At 40.3% G+C, this 18,215-nt stretch overlaps 1 protein-coding gene across 1 annotated transcript in view; it reads right to left on the bottom strand.

Moving 5' to 3' along the window:
* CC2D2A (coiled-coil and C2 domain containing 2A) overlaps positions 1–18,215 on the bottom strand; it is a 140,311-nt gene that overhangs the window by 55,069 nt on the left and 67,027 nt on the right. The window contains exons 14-17 of the mRNA XM_012472423.3: positions 15,803–15,943; positions 13,372–13,528; positions 12,315–12,553; positions 9,421–9,598 (exon numbers count right to left, since the gene is read on the bottom strand). Coding sequence (XP_012327846.2) covers positions 9,421–9,598; positions 12,315–12,553; positions 13,372–13,528; positions 15,803–15,943 — 715 coding nt within the window. The remainder of the gene's footprint in view (positions 1–9,420; positions 9,599–12,314; positions 12,554–13,371; positions 13,529–15,802; positions 15,944–18,215) is intronic.

Here is an 18,215-nt window from a genome sequence, read left to right as displayed (position 1 = left end):
TAGACCACCAGCAGCTCTGCTACAGATCACTGTGGTGTGTCACATTATGATGTTATTACCATGAGGTGAAGGGCTCCATTGCAGGGCAACCATGATTCAAGAATACGCAATCCAGCCTCAGTTGGACCCTTGGCTCCATTCAATCCCCTGTATTCTTGGCACATCTCACTTTTGTGGTAATATGACATAATATTACATAGTTCTCCTGGCTTCTTTCCTGTGTTTTATTCTTTCTCTACTTGAGGTCTCTGTGACTGGTTTACAGTTTTTGAACAAATGCTGATTTGACTACTTTTATTTCTACTAATTAATCTTTATATTTTTCTTCTTGTGTAATAATCCCCCTCTAGTCAGTATTTTCCACTTATAACTTGAATGCACAAAGATGACACCACGGATCCTCTTCGCCCACCCTCGCTTACAGGGCATATGATCTGAACTTTTGTTTTTTGAGACGGAGTCTTGCTCTGTCACCCAGGCTGGAGTGCAGTGGCGCAATCTTGGCTCACTGCAATCTCTGCCTCCTGGGTTCAAGTGATTCTCCTGCCCCACCCCCCAAGTAGCTGGGATTACAGGCTCCCGACACCACGCCCGGCTAATGTTTGTATTTTTAGTAAAAACGGGGTTTCACCATGTTGGCCAGGCTGGTCTCGAACTCATGACCTCAAGTGATCTGCCCCTCGCTTGGCTCCCCAAATGCTGAGATTACAGGCATGAGCCCTGTGCCCAGCCTGATCTGAATTCTTGTCCAGAAGTGAGGATGAAGTGGTGCCTGGCTACCACCCTGGCCTTGCCTCCCCACTATCCATTCTGGTCTCACCTCCCCAGCTCACCTTTGCAAGGTGGCTGGCTGAGTGTGGAGGGGCTCTGGGTCAAAGACACAGGCAAAAATTGCACAGGTACTGAATTCAGGACCCCAGACTTAATATCACTGTGAGCTATTCTAATAGGCAGGATTTCAGCAGGAAGCCCGTAAGTGGCACACTTAAAACACACTCTCCAAATTCGTCTTTATCAGTACAGGAATAATAATATACCACAGACCTATCACCCCCTGCAGTTTCAATGATCATATATTATGAACATCTTCTTTCATCTATACTCTCAACCATTCCCCTCCCATCCAGTATCTTGAATCTAGACATCATTTCATCTGTAAATATTTCAATATATATCTTTAATAGGTAATATTTTTAAAAGCATAATTACAATACTGTTTTTATAGTAATTCCTTAATAACCTCAACTATTGGTAAATTTCGAATTTCCTTGAGAGCCTCAAAAAATTCTGTAATATTTTGTTTGAATCAGGATCAAAATGTACTCCATATGTTGTAATTGATTGATACATTCATCAAGCCTCTATTTATTTACAAGTGACCTTTCCTCTTTTAAAAAATTTTCTCCTCTATATTTTTATTGGTTCACAACTCTGATGTGACAAGGAGTAGTATTAGTTGTTTGACCCAACACTCTTAAGAGCCTGTAATTCTATAATCTTAGATAGCTTAAAGAACATGTAGTAGGTTATCATTTATTGCACTGGAGACCTTGATTCGAGCTCTTAAATTACAAACTCATTGGCATGACATCTCATCCCAAGAAAAGGATGTGTTTTCTTTCATTTTGTTTGAAATAAAAGAAACCATATTTTTTTTTTCCAGATTTAATTTAGACAAAAATCCACAGAGACATCCTTTTGCAGGAAGCGCAGGGACTTAAGGGGCTTTTGGTGTGGTACCTTGTCTAATCTTCACCATAATCCTGTGAAAGGGTATGGAAGGTGGTTTTTATTACCCATGGGTGTTCCCTGGGCTGGTCACCATGCCTAGTGATGACCAATAAAACATAAGTGATCACATAAAGGGTGTTTCTGACGACATCAGTGGAAGTCTGCTCACTCCTAGTTTCTGGAGCCACATTTTTAGCTGGTATCTAGAGAGGAACTGAATGGGGGTTCTTGGTGCCAAGTCTTCAGGCAGAGGCAATCATGGACTCTAGGGGAATGGAGGGTTTGCTAGTTGATGTTACTGTCTCAGAAGATAATTATCAGATTTTTTAATGAGAAAAAAACAGATTCCATCTGACAAAGTCAAAAACATCCAGAATTTCCCCAATCTTTATTTTCTACTCTCTTAAGATAGCAGAAGTTCTTTTAAATTCTAGGAAGAAATGCTATTTTAAAAAATTAGGAAATGGGTACTTTGGGCTTTAAGTAAGTATTTGTAAGTAGATCTCTGTATAATTTAGTTTAATTTTTGTTTTCTCTCAAAGCCAGGGGTTCCCAGCATCAGCACTATTGACATTCAGGGGCAAGTAATTTTTTGTTGTGGTGAGTTATATGTGGTAGGATGCTTAGCAGCGCCCCTGGCCTCTCACTCATATGTGGGAGCTTAAAAAGCTGATCTTATGTAGGAAGAGAGTAAAATGATGGTTATCAAAGGCTGAGAAGGGAGGAGGTAGAGAAGGAGGATGAAGAGAGGTTGGTTAATATTACAGAAATATAGTTAGAAGGAATAAGTTCTGGGCTGGACACGGTGGCACATGCCTGTAATCCCAGCACTTTGGGAGGCCAAGGCGGGTGGAATACCTGAGATCAGGAGTTTGAGACCAGCCTGACCAACATGGAGAAACCCCGTCTCTACTAAAAATACAAAATTAGCCCAGCGTGGTGGCACATGCCTGTAATCACAGCTACTCAGGAGGCTAAGGCAGGAGAATCGCTTGAACCCAGGAGGTGAAGGTTGTAGTGAGCTGAGGTCATGCCATTGCACTCCAGCCTGGGCAACAAGAACAAAACTCCATCTCAAAAAAGAAAAAAAAGAAAAGAAATAAGTTCTCATGTTTGATAGCACAGTAGGGTTACTATAGTTAACCTAATTTACTAGATATTTCAAAATAGCTGGAAGAGAAGATTTAAAATGTTTGCAACACAAACAATAAATGTTTGAGGTAACAGATATCTTAAATACCCTGATTTGATTATTACACATTCTATGCATGTATCAAAATACCACATGTACCCCATAAATACATATAATTTTATGTATCATTAAAAAAAGTTTTTAAAAAATCACACAATACTGTAAAGGAACAAAAGAAATGTAATCACATGTTGTGTTTTTTTCATCTAAAATGATAGTATGGAACCAGCATGTTTTTGTCCTGCAGACATTTCTATACATGTTGTTTTCTCAGAGAAATAAAGCAAGTAAGATTTTTTTTTTAAGGGAATTCTCCCATTAAGTACCCGTGGTTTTCTTCAGGATAACATGAGATAACATATGTAAATATTGTGGCCCTGCAGTAGACATGTAGTAAACATTATTTCGTAGAGAATTCCCAGTTTCACAGGCCCTGCCTCATCCAAGCCCTCATCGTCTTACCTTTAGATGACCACACCTGTCTTATTGCCTCATGCAACCCATTCTTCCTGCAGCCACCCCCTGATTTCCTACCGGCCCTCAACCACCTGACCTCTCCAACTGCACACAGCAGAGCTTTCTGGTATCAGTGATCTGACTTGCTGTCATCCTGTTTAAAGCATGGCAAGTAAGATATATGTGAAAACATCTGTTTTGGACTTGGGTCCAAAAGAACCAACAGCAACCACAAAAGTGAGGTAGGTGAGGGTAAACAAGGACACTTCTCCAAATATGACTGTTACTCCCCTCTGATAGAGGAGTTATTCCTCAGATGAGCCAGAGCAATCAGGAAAGGCTCTGAGAAGGAAAAGTCAAGTCATCACCAAATAGGTTAAAAGGAGAATTTCCATATATATATATATTTTGAGACAGAGTCTCACTCTGTCACCCAGGCTAAAGTGCAGTGGAGCAATTTTGGCTTACTGCAACCTCTGCCTCCTGGGTTCAAGCGATTCTCCAGCCTCAGCCTCCTGAGTAGCTGGAATTATAGGTGTGCACCACCATGCCCAGCTAATTTTTGTATTTTGAGACGGTGTTTCACCATGTTGGCCAGGCTGGTCTTGAACTCCTGACCTTAGGTGATCCACCTGCCTCCACCTCCCAAAGTGCTGGGATTACAGGCTTGAGCCACCGTGCCCAGCTGTCACCCAGCAGCATTACACCACTGTTGTTAGTTGTTTCGGAGTTGAGAAGATGAATGTAGGATAAAGTTACATGTGTGAAGGACAAAAAAATGAAGGCAAAGTTTTTAAATCTCTAAGCCAAATTTCATTTGTAAAAGCCTAGACATTTATTTTGGAAAGGCCTCCAAAGCCAAGATTTTCAAAACTTTTCTGGAAGGACTGTGGCCTGGCTACAATTCCCCTGTCCCATGAAGTCCAATCTCATCTTTCTCTTTGGACCAACTTTTTTTTTTTTTAAAGACAGGGTCTCACCCTGTCTCCCAGGCTGGAGTACAGTGGCATGATCGTGGCTCATTGTAGCCTCAAATTCCCAAGTAGCTGGGAGTACCCAGGTATGTGCCACTATGCCCAGCTAATTTTTAAAAATTTTTGTAGAGATGGGGTCTCGCTATGTTGTACAGGCTGCTCTCAAACTTCTAGGCCCAATCTATCCTTCCATCTCCCAAAGTGCTGGGATTATAAGTGTGAGCCACTGTGCTTGGCCCAACTTTGATTCTCCCCTTTTCACTTCTGCAAGTCAAACTGTCATCAAGCTCTGTGGATTCCACCAATTCGGGCTGCAAATTCAGTTTAATTAATTCCTTCTTTCCATTTCTACTGCCAGGCCCTGATCCCATCCCCTCACTCCTGGCTTTCTGTGCCAGCCTTCGGACTTATCTTTTGCTTGTAGAACTGCCTTGGTATTCTTACCTCAAGGCTGGCTAGGAAGCACTGAGCCTTATGGTTATAAACATGCAAGAAATCAGACATCACAGTCAACACTGTTCCCTTCAAAGGTCATATACATCTATGCACCATTTAGTATTGATTGTCCGTAGCTCTCCCTTATATCCCAGCTGGACTGAAACTCCTGAGGCAGGGCCTTGTGTACCCCTTCGTGTACATGGCTTCCAATTCTCCACAACACTCCTGGCTTACACACTCAGTTGGATTTTCACAGTCAAGCAGAAAACGTTGACAACTTAAATGTTGAATTATCAATTGAAGCATTATAGTTTTGAGGATCTTAGAACTTTTTCTGAAATGCACTACACTCTAAAGTTAAGAATTTGATAGCACTGGCATTAACATATATTTAAGGTGAGTTTTTTCTTACCCTCCTAAAGTTGCCAGTAGTTCTTAAATCTTCTGTTGCTTAAAACTAGCAATCATATGGAAAATCTCCAAATACCACAGTACTTACTATGACTAGAGACTTGAAATACAGTATCTCCTAGATTAATTTAATCTGTAGCCACTACTCAATCTTAAAAAACTATGCCATTATGCCATTGTGCTATGAGATTTGGGCAGGTATCAAATCCCTTTAAACTGCTTAAGAACTTAGCCAAAACTCCCTTAATTTATGATTTTTTAAAAATAGTATGATTTAGTTTTCAGGACCAAGCTTATTGCCTATGAGCATATTCTGGATAATATTCTGAGTAACTTTGTTTTCCTGTTCAAAAATTTATTTCACAGTATTTTCACATTGGTTTTTCAAAAATTATTTTGACTGTAACATCCACAGCAAGCTAATATTCAAGGCAATAAGCAGGAGATAGTATTGGAGGCCTTGTTTACATTTTAGAATATATGTGAAATAAAATACTGCTGTGCTGTGGGAGGCAGAAGATAGTCTTTCCCTGTAAAGTAATTCAGAACATTCAGAAGTGCCTAGAGTGGGAGTGTGTTTCACAGGCTGCCAGGGTTGTCTGAGCTCTTACCCATCAGTGGAGGCATGGCTGGGCACCTGCAGGAGGGGAGACCTTCTCGTCTCTCTCCTGTCTTTCTGACTCTGCTAGTGGGTGTCTCCTTGCCAACTTCCTCTCCTGTCTGCCTGCCATGTTACTTTCTGCTGCTCTCCCCTCTAGTTCTCTATCTGGTCTTCTCATGTTAATCTTGGTCTTCCTGGTATCAGCTTTTCCTCCCTAAGGGAGGTAAAGGAAGGACGAGTTGACGATGGATGTCAAACTAGGAGGCAGAACTCTGAATACTGACATCTTCACTATTGGTGTGTGTAGAAAGGGAGGGACTCATGTGGGCCCCTGCAACTCCTCCTCTATTCAGGGCAGGTGACAGAGGAGCAGCAAGTGTGCTTCTGGAGTTTACATTTCTTTACTTTCTCAGTCAAGTTTTATTCTAAGTTTAGACAATGTTTTATGTGCGGTAAGTCTTACTTTAAACTTAAGTGAATGTGTTCAGGGGCAGGGCACACAGGTCAATGTGGGAAGAAGTAAAGATGTGAGGCTTCAGAATTCGGATTTTAAATTTTCCATCCAAATGGAAAGGAATCCCTGTAGGGAATCCCTGGCTAAGAAACGCTGCTCTTGTTAGTGGTATATAGTATAATACGCTTTATCATTTAAACACATCTGAAATTGAATGGTGTCTTCTAGTTGATGATGTACATAGTTTACATCATCAAATAATCATGCATCCCAGTGAGTGCATCCCAGTGGCTCAAATAATTGTACATCTCTGTGAGTGGTGATGAGATGAAGAGATTAGCTGAAATTCAGGAAGCAAGCTAACAGAGCCCACTGACACTGCTAAGAGGACAGAGGAAGAGGAACCCTTCAAGTGTTCCAGGCCGTCAGCCTCAGTGGAGATCGAATAGAGAGTCCACTTAGACCCCACACCTGAGGGCAGGGACGTTACAGTGGCTGTGTCCAGTGGCCACGTAAAACCCCAGAGGAGATGGAATAGAGAGTCCACTTGGACCCCACACTTGAGGGCAGGGACCTCACAGGGGCTGTGTCCAGTGGCCATGTATCTGAAAGCTGCCCCGTTGAGCAACTCTCTACTTCTACCTTCAGACAAAATTGCCTCATTTCATTCTCTGTGTTCATTCAGAGTTTTAAATCAAGGAAGAAAGTAAACATTAATAGAAATTATTTTCCCCCAGTTTACATTCAGAAAGGGAATTTTTAGACTTAAGAAAATCTCAGGTTTTCACCAAACCTCCAACTCCAAACCCCTTTCTAAAACCATTTTTCGCTTGCTTTCTCCTCTCACCCATATTATGTTTAAGTTAGCAGCCAAAGAAGTTTGATTTTTTTCAAGTTTCAGAATACACAGACATTTTAAAAAATTAGATGGCATTTTAAAAAGTTATGTGAGTGACAGGACTAAGCCAACATCTAAAGTTTTAAAATTTCAAGAAAAAAATTTCAGCTGTGCAGGTATCAATACAGCAAAAGAATTTTGCTTGAGTCTTGATGCTCGGTGCTTTGTAAATGAGGACCACCCCTGCCTTCACTCACCCCCAGATCACAGATTAAAAGGCACAGAACAAAACTGCCACAGGCTCCGGAGAAATTCTAAGCCAAGGTGGTTGACCTTGGGTGGCCAGTGCTGCCCCTTTCAGGTTCCTCCTCCCATTTCTTGGCATTCCCTCTTCTCTTTCCATGCAGTTCTACTGTGCTTCCTTTCCATTGTCAAAAGAACACATCCCAGGTCTCGAAAACTTCCTCTACAGGTTTTTAACTACTGAGTCTAGGCGGGGCTTGATATTCAAAATACTGAACAACACACAGGCAGGGCACTAAGCCATTGGAAGAGCTGCCCACCACAGCTTGGGAACAGGGCCCTGGAGGAACTGGCCTTGGTCACCCACCCCCTTTAATTGGTCAATCGTGGGAAGGTCCAGAGGGTCTTTGAAGTGGGGATTATGTGGCCAGGATGGTATTGAGGAAGGTCAGGGCAGCAGCTATTTATCATTCAGTACAGAAGTATGTAAATATTTTATTAATTATACAGCCGCAATGGCACCTACAGACAATGTCAGTTATACTCACTAGGAATAGGTGGTGGCTGCCTGAAGTACTGTATTGAGAAGAATTCTAAAATTATATTCAGGCTCGGTGGGAAAACACAACAAAAAGAGCACCATCAATTATTGCTTTCTGGCAAGGGTGGTGGAGGGAAGTGAGAAATTTCTGCCTAAGTGATGGATGAGGATCTGTGATTTCTGCCTGGGTGGTGATGGGGAAGCAAGGGCATGCATACCACAAAGTTGCAATCCTAGTGAACAAGCCTGCTAGGATTATAAGAGAGACCTATTAGCATTGTGGGAGAAGATTCACCAAAGGAACAAGCAAGACTAAAGACACTGTAGTGGGTTAAATAACATCCTCCACATATTGATGCCCACCCAGAAACTCACCTAATTTGGAAATGGGGTCATTGCAGATGTCATTACTTAAGGATGAAAATAAGATCATATTAGATTAGGATGGGCCCTAAATCCAGTAAGAGTGTTCTTATAAGGGACAAAAGAGGACCCACAGAGAGAGACACAGAGAAGGCTATGTGAAGGTGGAAGCAGAGACTGGAGTTACACTCACACAAACCAAGGAACTCTAAGTGCCAGGAGGAGCTGGAAGAGGCGGGGAAAGATACTCCTCTAGAGCTTTTGAGGGAGTATGGCCCTCCTGACACCTTGATTTCAGACTTAGGCCTCCAGAACTGTGAACAAACAAATTTCTATTGTTTTAAAGCCACCAACTTAGTGGTTCCTTGTTATAGTTTAGTTTCCCTAGGAAACTAAAATAGACTCAAATAAATATATTGCTAACGGTGGGATTTAGGCTAGTGGGGAGCTTAATTTTGGGGGGATCCTAGCATCTGTATCTTTCCTACATTATAACCTCCCGTGATTGTGGCATAATTGATTTCTCTATTATGCTAGGGTCCTGGTAGAAGGTGATATTGAAATATGTCTTCAGTGAATGAGCTGGAGAACCCCCTGTGCCCCAAACCCCTTCAGCACCCCTCTCCCATCTCAACGCACACACTCGAGAGCACTGTGGCCAGAGTTATTCTTCTGGCATTTTCAGTAGGTGAGGAATTGGGGAACAGATCTCTTTGGGCCAAGGCTTTAAGAACAGATTTGCCAAGGAAGAGGTTTGAGAATCTATCAAGGCATACGTATAGCCAATGGATGACTTAAAATTATCTCAATCCTACAATGAACAAAAAATTATTGGAGCAGTAACTATAATAATAATTATTATTATTACAATTATTTTGAGACAAATTTGCACTCTGTCACCCAGGCTGGAGTGCAGTGGCATGATCTCAGCTCAATGCAACCTCCACCTCCCAAGTTCAAGCGATTTTCCTGCCTCAGCCTCCTGAGTAGCTGGGATTACAGGCGCCTGCCACCACGCTCGGCTAACTTTTTTTTTGGATTACAGTAGAGATATGGTTTTGCCATGTTGGCCAGGCTAGTCTCGAACTCCTGGCCTCAAGTGATCCGCCCACCTTGGCTTCCCAAAGTACAAGCATGAGCCACAGCACCTGGCCAGTAACTATAATTAAAATGTGTACCTGAAGTGCCAAACTCTCCGGCCAGTTGACTATTTGCAAATTGAAAATCTGTCCAAAGTGAACTCGGAAGTCTGCTCCTAGCGGCCGAGTGACTGTCCTGGACACCTCCTTGTTGTTGAAGAGCACTTTTAAGTACAATGAGCGCTTCTTTACATCTTCCCTTCTCAAGACCTCTGCTCTGCAAAAGGAGACCATTCACAGGTGGAGTTAGTAATAATTTACTAAGGATCACCAAAATATGTGATAAATAAGCACTGGACAGAACAAGACACACTGCAGGCAACTCTGCCAGTCATGTCAGCCCTCATTTAACCCGAAGAGCCACAAGTCTTGCAGAGTAATACGGAATTTATGGAGAAGCCGTTAACAGACACTGAGAAGGGCACAGAGGATTTAAGAACTAGAGTCCATGCATCGTTGTGCTACAGTCGCCTCAGGTTGTTCAAACAAGCTTTACATTTACATACTTACCCAAAGTTTTACGTTCACATATTCCTTGTTAAATGGAATAAGTTCAAGACATAGGGGATAACAATTTATATTTGGGTAAGAAGTTTTATTCTAAAAATATAGCAGCATATTGTAGCAGTTAGATCAAGTTCACTTTTCCAAGATCCCAAGTTTTTCTCAACATTTTCAAATAAGTGAATGTGGAATGGATGCAGGGTATTAAGAAAGGTTTCTTATTTTTAAAGATAATCTGAATCACAATAAAAGCTGTCCTGGTACCTTGAAGGAATTGAAACATATCATTCTTATAGCCAAAAAGTTAAATAATCTCCCATGGGTTTTTAATTTTATTGTACATATTTGTAGAGATGTCCACCAAAAAATGCCAGTTATTGGTTAAGTCAATAGCAATTCAAGCTTATCGAGGAAAGGAAAAGGTTAGGGCATCAAAATCTGATACAAGCTCAAGTTTTTTTTGGGGGGGTGGTAGTTTATTGAAAATTGCTCCATTGTGGTAAAATATATATAACATAATGTTTATCACCTTAACCATTTTTAAGTGTATGGTTCAGTGGCATTACGTACAATTACTATGTTATATAACCATCACCACTGTCCATCTTCAGAACTGTTTCATTATACCAAACAGAAATTCTCTATTCATTAAAAGGGGTGGTAGTTTTAACTTTTTACATCTCTATAATTTAGACTTATCCTAGACATGAAATAGCTCAAATTACTTCATCACTTTTTAAATAAAAGACATTTCACACCAAATTTGCAAGAAGTATCCACAATACCCAAGACTTAGACTCCACTCATAAAAGATTACCAAATCAAGCCCAAATTTTCCTTTTAGAAAGCATGCTCTGTCATCACATATTTTGAACGTTCATGTTAAAATTATATGTTACGGTATTTGTGCCTTGAAAATAGCTTACTTAGTGCTGGGGAATAGTTTATATATAACATCTTAATCTGTGAAGTTGAGAGAACACATGAAAATGCATAAAAAGCTATAATTTAAAAATGAATCAATCATTAGTACATTAAGAAGTTTGAAACCAAGAAGACTGTGAGAAGTCTTATAATGACATCTTAATTAACTCCCACATTTCAATGAACTCAGAGGCTGACTGACTTTATTTGAATTCTCATTTTTCATGTTGGGATATTGAAGATTTCAGTGTACAACAGTCCCTGTATTCACAATAGATCTTCTATTTACTGAAGAATTAAGCCTGGAATTTTGTGGTATTGATGAATTTAATGGACTCCCTTTAATTATGATGTACCATAACAGCATCAGAATCACTTGGAGACCTTGTGAGAACAGTTTTCTCAGCCCCACCTCAGAGTTTCCGGTTCAGTAAGTCTCAAGTAGAACTTGCAAGTTTGCATTTCTTTCTTTTTTTAAATTATTTTTAAAATTTCTGTTCAGTTGGTTGCCTTTAAATAATTGTCTGGCTAGTTTTTATTAATCTTTCTTAAACATATTTATTTCAATGTAAGATATTAAAAATGTTTGGAGTTTTATGTATTTATTGAATAGAGGTGAGATCTCACTTTGTTGCCCAGGCTGGTCTCCAACTCCTGACCTCAAGCGATCCTCCCACCTCAGATTCCCCAAGTGCTGAGGTTACAGGCATAAACCACCATGCTTGGCCTGAGTTTATGTTTCTAACAAGTCCTCAGTGATGCTGATGCTGCTGATTCCAGGGCTATACTTTGAGAACCATGGCTATACAATGATGGAAAGAATAAATAGGAAACATAAAAATATTTCTATTACATTATAATTTTTTTAAAAAGATGAACTTATAAATATATATTTACGAATGTATTATATGTACAAATGTATATAAATCAAGTGATGTTTCTCTTAGGCATCAAGTAAGAATGACTAGACATGTATTTTTATCAAATCTGGAGGGTATGCTTCAGATGGCCTCACTTAAATACAAGCTATAGGGCACACCCACAACTTTTTTGGGGGTTTGCAAAGAGAGAAACTGATCCTTGGAGCAGTCAAAATCAAGGGGCAAGAGGAGGCATCCGTGCCTGTGCCAGAAAGTTGGGACATGCTATACCAGTGGACAGACGGACTCATTGAGGTTACAGATAAGGGACTCAAATCAAAAGACATAGAGACAGCCACTGTGAAGAGCAGGCAGAGATTTGCAACTGGGATGCTTCTGCTACAGGCAGCTTTCCAGTGTGCTCCTCAGTAGCCAGTGTGGATGCATGAGCTAGGTGAATCATATGAAATCACCTAAAGTGGGCAAATGTCAGCAACTTCATGCGGTTCAACCTAATATTTGTTCAAAGTTAATGGTTCTCCTGATGCTAGTGTAGGTCAGTAAGTGTGCATGTGTGTGTGCTTGTGTCCACGTGAGCATGTGTGTCAGATGTCAGCCTCATTTATGGTCAGAGCATCCACTCACCTGGGGCACTGGTTGTTGGGTGTTATGCTCCCTGCCAGGCTTAGCTCCGGGACCAGCATGGGCTCCCCAGGCCTCCTCCTGCTCTGGGTTGCTCTCTCCCTCACCTCCTGCTCTATCACTGCTCGATCAGTGGGCTCCGGAGGGATGGGTTTCACAAGGTCCTCCTCAGGATGCGGCTCCTCAGTCTCATCATAGGAGTGTTCTTCTGCTGCTTGTTTTCTTTTCTTCTTCTTGGCCCTCTGTTGGGTTAGAGGCAACATGATATCAAGCAGGAATTTTGAAGTTTCATTGAAGAGCACAGTCTTCAGAGCCAGATGGACCTGGATGCCAACCCCAGCCCCATTTCAACCAGATGTGTGTAATCAGGCAGGCCACTAAGCCACCTGACCTCTCTATGCCTGAGTTTTTTTCATCTAAAGAATGGAGCCCAGGAAATTTCTCTCAGGACTGTTGAAATGAGACTGTTCAAATGCCTAAAAAGCATTTATCATCCAGCCTAGTCCCTAGAAAGAGCTTAAAAAAAGGTAGGTATTCATGTGATCTTTAATTTTGGTTTTCAAGGCTAAGGACACATCTTGAGATATTAAAATAAGGCGTGTAAGCAAAACTAGCTTTGCAGGGACCCCTGATCTATTATTTGTTGCCCTTGAACTCAGTTTTGTAGGGTCATGTGCATAAAGTTACATAATTTTCTAAAGGAAACTCAGAAGCATCAATCCCTACATTTAATGGAATAATGCATGTAAGATAGTACAGTGCTGGACACATGCATTGTGATTAATACATTACTCCTTAAATAGTCACAGAGTGCTACTATAGTATTCTCTATGGACAAAGCTGGCTCTGCTCTCAGTTAGCTGGGTGGCTTTTTAAGCAAATGCATAACCAGTCAGTTCATTCATCCTTTTATCCCTTAGCTAGGGGACAGGGGAAGAGACAGGGGGAGCCACAGGAGACCCTAGTCTGCCGGTCTGGTTTCCCCTGTCCTGTGCTGGAGGCTGCCATCCCAGATGCTTCCTGGCTAGCCCTATTCCAGGCTGAGCATTTGTTTACACACTTGTGCTTTCCTCCAGGCCTTCCACTGCTGCAACGACGTTCTGTACTCTTCCATCTTCTGTGCGTACTCTTCCGTGTGCTCTTCCAACAGTTCACTTATTTCAACTTGAATTTCTGCTTCATATGCTTCTTCATCTGCTTTCTGGTCACCCTTTTCCCTTAAAAAAATTGTAGTCCCTTGGTTATTTCTGGAAATTAAGTAAGAGAGCAATAATAACAGCAAATACTTATATTGGACTTGCCACGTGCCAGCTCCTCTTCTAAAAATGTGGCACATTAACTCACAATTCTGTGAGGCAGTTGCTATTATTATCCACATCTTACACATGAGGTGACAGAGGCACATAGAAGTTAAGTAAGTTACCAAAGAACACACAGTTGGTGAGTGGACGGGCTGAATATGAGCCCTACCCACTGAACAGGAAGCAGCCATGTGGTGTGCTGACACAGGGCCTGTAAGTTCTCCACCGATGGTGGAAATTTCATTAGTTATTTTATTACTTCTCTGAGGAACTGCTTCATTTTGTTGCCACTGAGTCCTGAAACCACCTTTTTGACTTCAGATGGAGGATTTGGGGTTTTTCTTTGACGATTTTGCTTACATTCTACCAGGAGATCAGCCAACTTAAACATTGTTTCCCATAGTGTGTTCTGTAGGACATTAGTTCTGTGAGATGTCCCACCGAGAAAAGATATTGTGGCCATATCAACACTGGATTAAATAAGTGTGAAAGGTTCCTTGCTGGTCATCTTTTCAGAGCCCTTAACATGTTGATGAACAGCATGGCTCTCCTGGTGGATGGCGGCAAATGTGCGGTTACTGCATCCATCCCACCCAGCACTTTGGAGATGGTGATGCATACTGACTGCGCTATTTCCCCCAGGGGAGTTAAGCTTCCAAGTTCTATGCTCCTAAAGCTTCCTAATCCATTTTAAATAAACCTAGTCAAGCGCATAGAGCTGACAAATATTTGCTTGTGGACACATGTTGCCTGGGGTTTAAGCAGTTTACAGTACTCCAGGGTACAAGCTCTTTTAGCTCTCTAGGATGACTATCAAATAAATCACTTTGGATATACAGTGGTACCCCAAATTTATAAACAGAAGGTGGAATTTGGCCTCAAAATTATGTTCCATCTCTGATATACAGAAAACCATTCGCTTTTCTTATTGCTATTCAAAAGCACAAATAAACTTGAATAATTTTCTTGCGGGAAAAACTATTCTTTATCATAAGGGTGGCTAGATGAATCAAGAATGTGAAAAAAACAGTACTTCAAAAGAATTTGGAAGACAGCTACTTATCAGGGGAAGGAGTGTTATGACCATATGGGTAAAATGCCTATAAATTTAGTTTACCCTATAAACTTAAAAAGAAGAAAGGGAGGGATGGAGGGATAGTTAGCAGGAGAGATGATGGGAGGGAGGGAGAGAGAAAATAATCTGGCAAGGATTTCTGTACTGCTTCTGTGGGAGGCTCAGCCTAACAGATAGAATTTGAAAGCACAAACTCTGGAATTTCTGGGAGACAGCCATTATTTCTGTGGGATAGCATAATTGAATTTATTTTTTGTTAACCAATATTAACTGAGCAGATGCTAGGTGGCAGGTGCTCTGGTAGGGACCGGATATACAATGACAACAGGATCCCTGCTCTCGAAGATCACACAGTCTGAAACTTGTCCTGAAAACTAAACTTTTTTTTTCAATTTTATAATTACAGCCAAAGAAAAATCACAATTTGCAGCTATCTTTGGCTGAAATATAGCTGTTTCCAAAGCAATATGTCAGATAACTGCCGAAGTTTCTTACTATTTGTGTCAGTCTATGGGCACAACTTATGGAATATGTTTGGAATCAGCATGTAAAGTTGAAATGAAATCTTAAGCACATATACCCTGAGACAAGCACAAAAATGCTTATAGAAGTAGTTTCTGTAACAGTTGAAAAATGGAAATAAACTCAAATTCCCATTAACAGAACAAGTTTGCCTATATTCATATAATGAAGTATTATAAAGCAAAGAAATGTACAGATATGTGCTGTCAAGTAGATGAATCTCACAAACACAGTACCGAAGAAAAGAAGCAAGTATGTATCCGCTAACAAATACACACAACATATGTTCAGGTATGTAAAAGTCAAAATTACAGGCAATATTAAACTATATATTCTTAGAGATTGCACCTAGTTGGCAAAACTATAAAAGCAAGAAAACAATGATCAAAAAAATCCAGGTAGCTGTTATTTTAGGGATTGAGGGGGATGCTATTTGGGAAGGGCTGCTCAGGTAAACAATGTTTTATTTCTTAACCTGGGAAGTGGTTACATGCATATTTATTTGTAATTATTTTTAAAACTGTATCCATGTTTTATACATTTTTCTTAATGTATGATATAGCCCAATAAAATAATTTTTCAAAAAAGCCTACTTTCTCAAAACAAGCTTCAAGGGAGTATTCGTAAATCTCTGGAACTCTCGAAGGGATTTCATCTCTTTCCAAACTTTTATGATGGTCTTAAGCAATGTTCGATCTTTTTCTTGTTCAGCATCACGCAATTTTCTTGTTTGTCTACAAGATAAAATAACACATGAGTATATATTAAAAAATTCAGCTAGCTGTGTTTGTTTGCAAAAGAAATTAATAATGCTACAGTGATTGCATATTCAATTTGCTAGCTACCACATTTTGAAACAAGTACAGAAGACTAAATACAAATGCAAATTTAAAGACAATAGGATGTCAAACTGTTTTGAGAGGTTTACTTGATTTTATTATCTTTAGGCAGATCTGACTTTAATTAAACTAAAGTACTTTAAAAATTCTTATTAAAACTATGCATCTTTCAATAGCCACCTTTGAAATTAAGAAAATAAAAGCAGTTCTCATGGACTAAATTATTATGAACACAGCAAAATATGCTGCTGTCCTAGTTAGCAACAAATACATTTAAAGTCTTTCTGTGTTAGCACAAATCACCAGATCCACACTGAGAAGACGAAGCATTGTTATTGCATGCCTTGGAGATTTTCAATATTCATTAGATTACCAATATTTTTGTCTTAATCTGAAGAGGCATCATTTGAAAATGCTTTCACCTTTATTTTTATTTAATAACTTACTTTAAGTTCTCTTTACAAATGATAGCTGAATTTAGATCCCAAATGCATTTTATTGCATAATGAGACAATTATTAAATTTTTAAACAAGTGCCATGGGTCATTCCAGGGGATTTAGAAGTGTCTGGGAGACAGAAGATATCTCTGTCCTCAGGGAGTTTATAGTTTAGCTCAGGGGACGGACACATACGTAAATGATATCAGTGTGAGGTTTGTCTAAAAAAGTATCATGAGAAACTAAGGATGTAGCATTTCACAAATTAGCACTTCATGACTTCCCGAAGGCAAGCCTAAGTCTGCAGGATGTACTTGTGATGACTCTGTGGTTCAGAGAAATAATGGGGTCTAGGTTTCTAACAGATCAACTGGTAGCTATAGAGAAGGAATATGGCAGAAAATGATAGTGGTCAGCTAGTCAAGATCTAGGAGTCTCTGAAACCCTCAGAAAAGCAAGAAAGCCACGAACTAGAATAAGAAACATTCTCCTTGAGGAGCAGTAAAGCATTGTGGTTAAGGTGCAGTTGTTACAACCAGACTACCCAGGTTTGAATCTGGGCTCTACTGTTTATTAGCTGGATTTGGGTAAGCTACTTCCTTTTGCCTGCTCACATCTGTAAAATGGGTACGGTAAGAGTTGACCGCACTGGGTTGTTGGGAGGAGTTAATGAGCTAACCCACATAATGTGCTTAGAATCTTGCCCGATACTAAGTAAGAGGCCAAAAACATTATCTGTCACCATCAGGTGGTCTGTTAATCTCCTACGCCTTTAGCTGCTATTGTGCCTCCTCAGCTTTAAAAACTACAACGTAAAATTATTTTACTGAGTTACATGACACCTACAGGCTTTCTGATATATTTTCTACTTTCTTTTTTTGTACCTAAAAAAAATAGTTTCCCAGAAATGCTAAAAAGAGCTCTTAGCAAGAAAAATTTGCATACGAGCTAAAGAAGCAGAAAATTACAAAATCATATTTAATTAAAATTTGTGACCAGAGATGGGGAGGAGAAGGGAAAGGCAATTTGGATTAGGGAGTCAGGAATAGTTTTCTGAAACCTGATGTAGATGTGGTCTGGACCGTGCAGTGGACTCCCACTCAGAATGAAAGTTTGGGAGCCACTGGCATCTGGATGATGTTTAAAGCCACAAAAAGTGAATTCATCTCAGGAGAAGACGCAATTTAAAAAAGGGTTAAAAATAAAAAACAATAACACCCGAGACTCAGAACATGTGTAAGTTGGACAGAGGAGAACGTTGGTCAAAGAATGATGAGAATGACAGATGGTTGGAGAGGGACGAGGACATCCAGAAGAGGGTGGTTTATGGAGATGCAGGATGTCCTGACAGGCAATGCGTGGGGATGATGTCTGCGTCCAAGCACTGAGCAGGCTGAGAGGTTCCATTCCACTTTCCTAGTTGGAGGTCCCCAGCGGCTGTTTCAAGATTTGCTTCAGAGGAAAGGTGAGCACAGGAGTGAGATAGGGTGGGTTGAAAACGGAAGAGAGTAAAGATAGTATGAATAGCAAATGTTTTCCTGGTGTTTGGCTGTGAAAGGAAACAGAGATAAAATGATAGCTGGATGAGGACTTGGGGTCATAGAATTTTTATGTGTTCAAGACTGAGCACATTTGAGGGCAGAGACCCTACAGAGGGGTTAAGTAAAATATCCTTATGTTGTATGAACATTCATATTTGCTTCCTTCTATATCCTGGTTCCAGTTCAGA

Source organism: Aotus nancymaae, unplaced genomic scaffold, assembly GCF_030222135.1.
Source record: "Aotus nancymaae isolate 86718 unplaced genomic scaffold, 86718_ANA_hifiasm-v0.15.2.pri h1tg000006l, whole genome shotgun sequence".
Taxonomy (NCBI): Eukaryota; Metazoa; Chordata; class Mammalia; order Primates; family Aotidae; genus Aotus; species Aotus nancymaae.
Note: the sequence above shows the minus strand (reverse complement) of the source record. Positions and strands in the feature narration are given on the sequence as shown.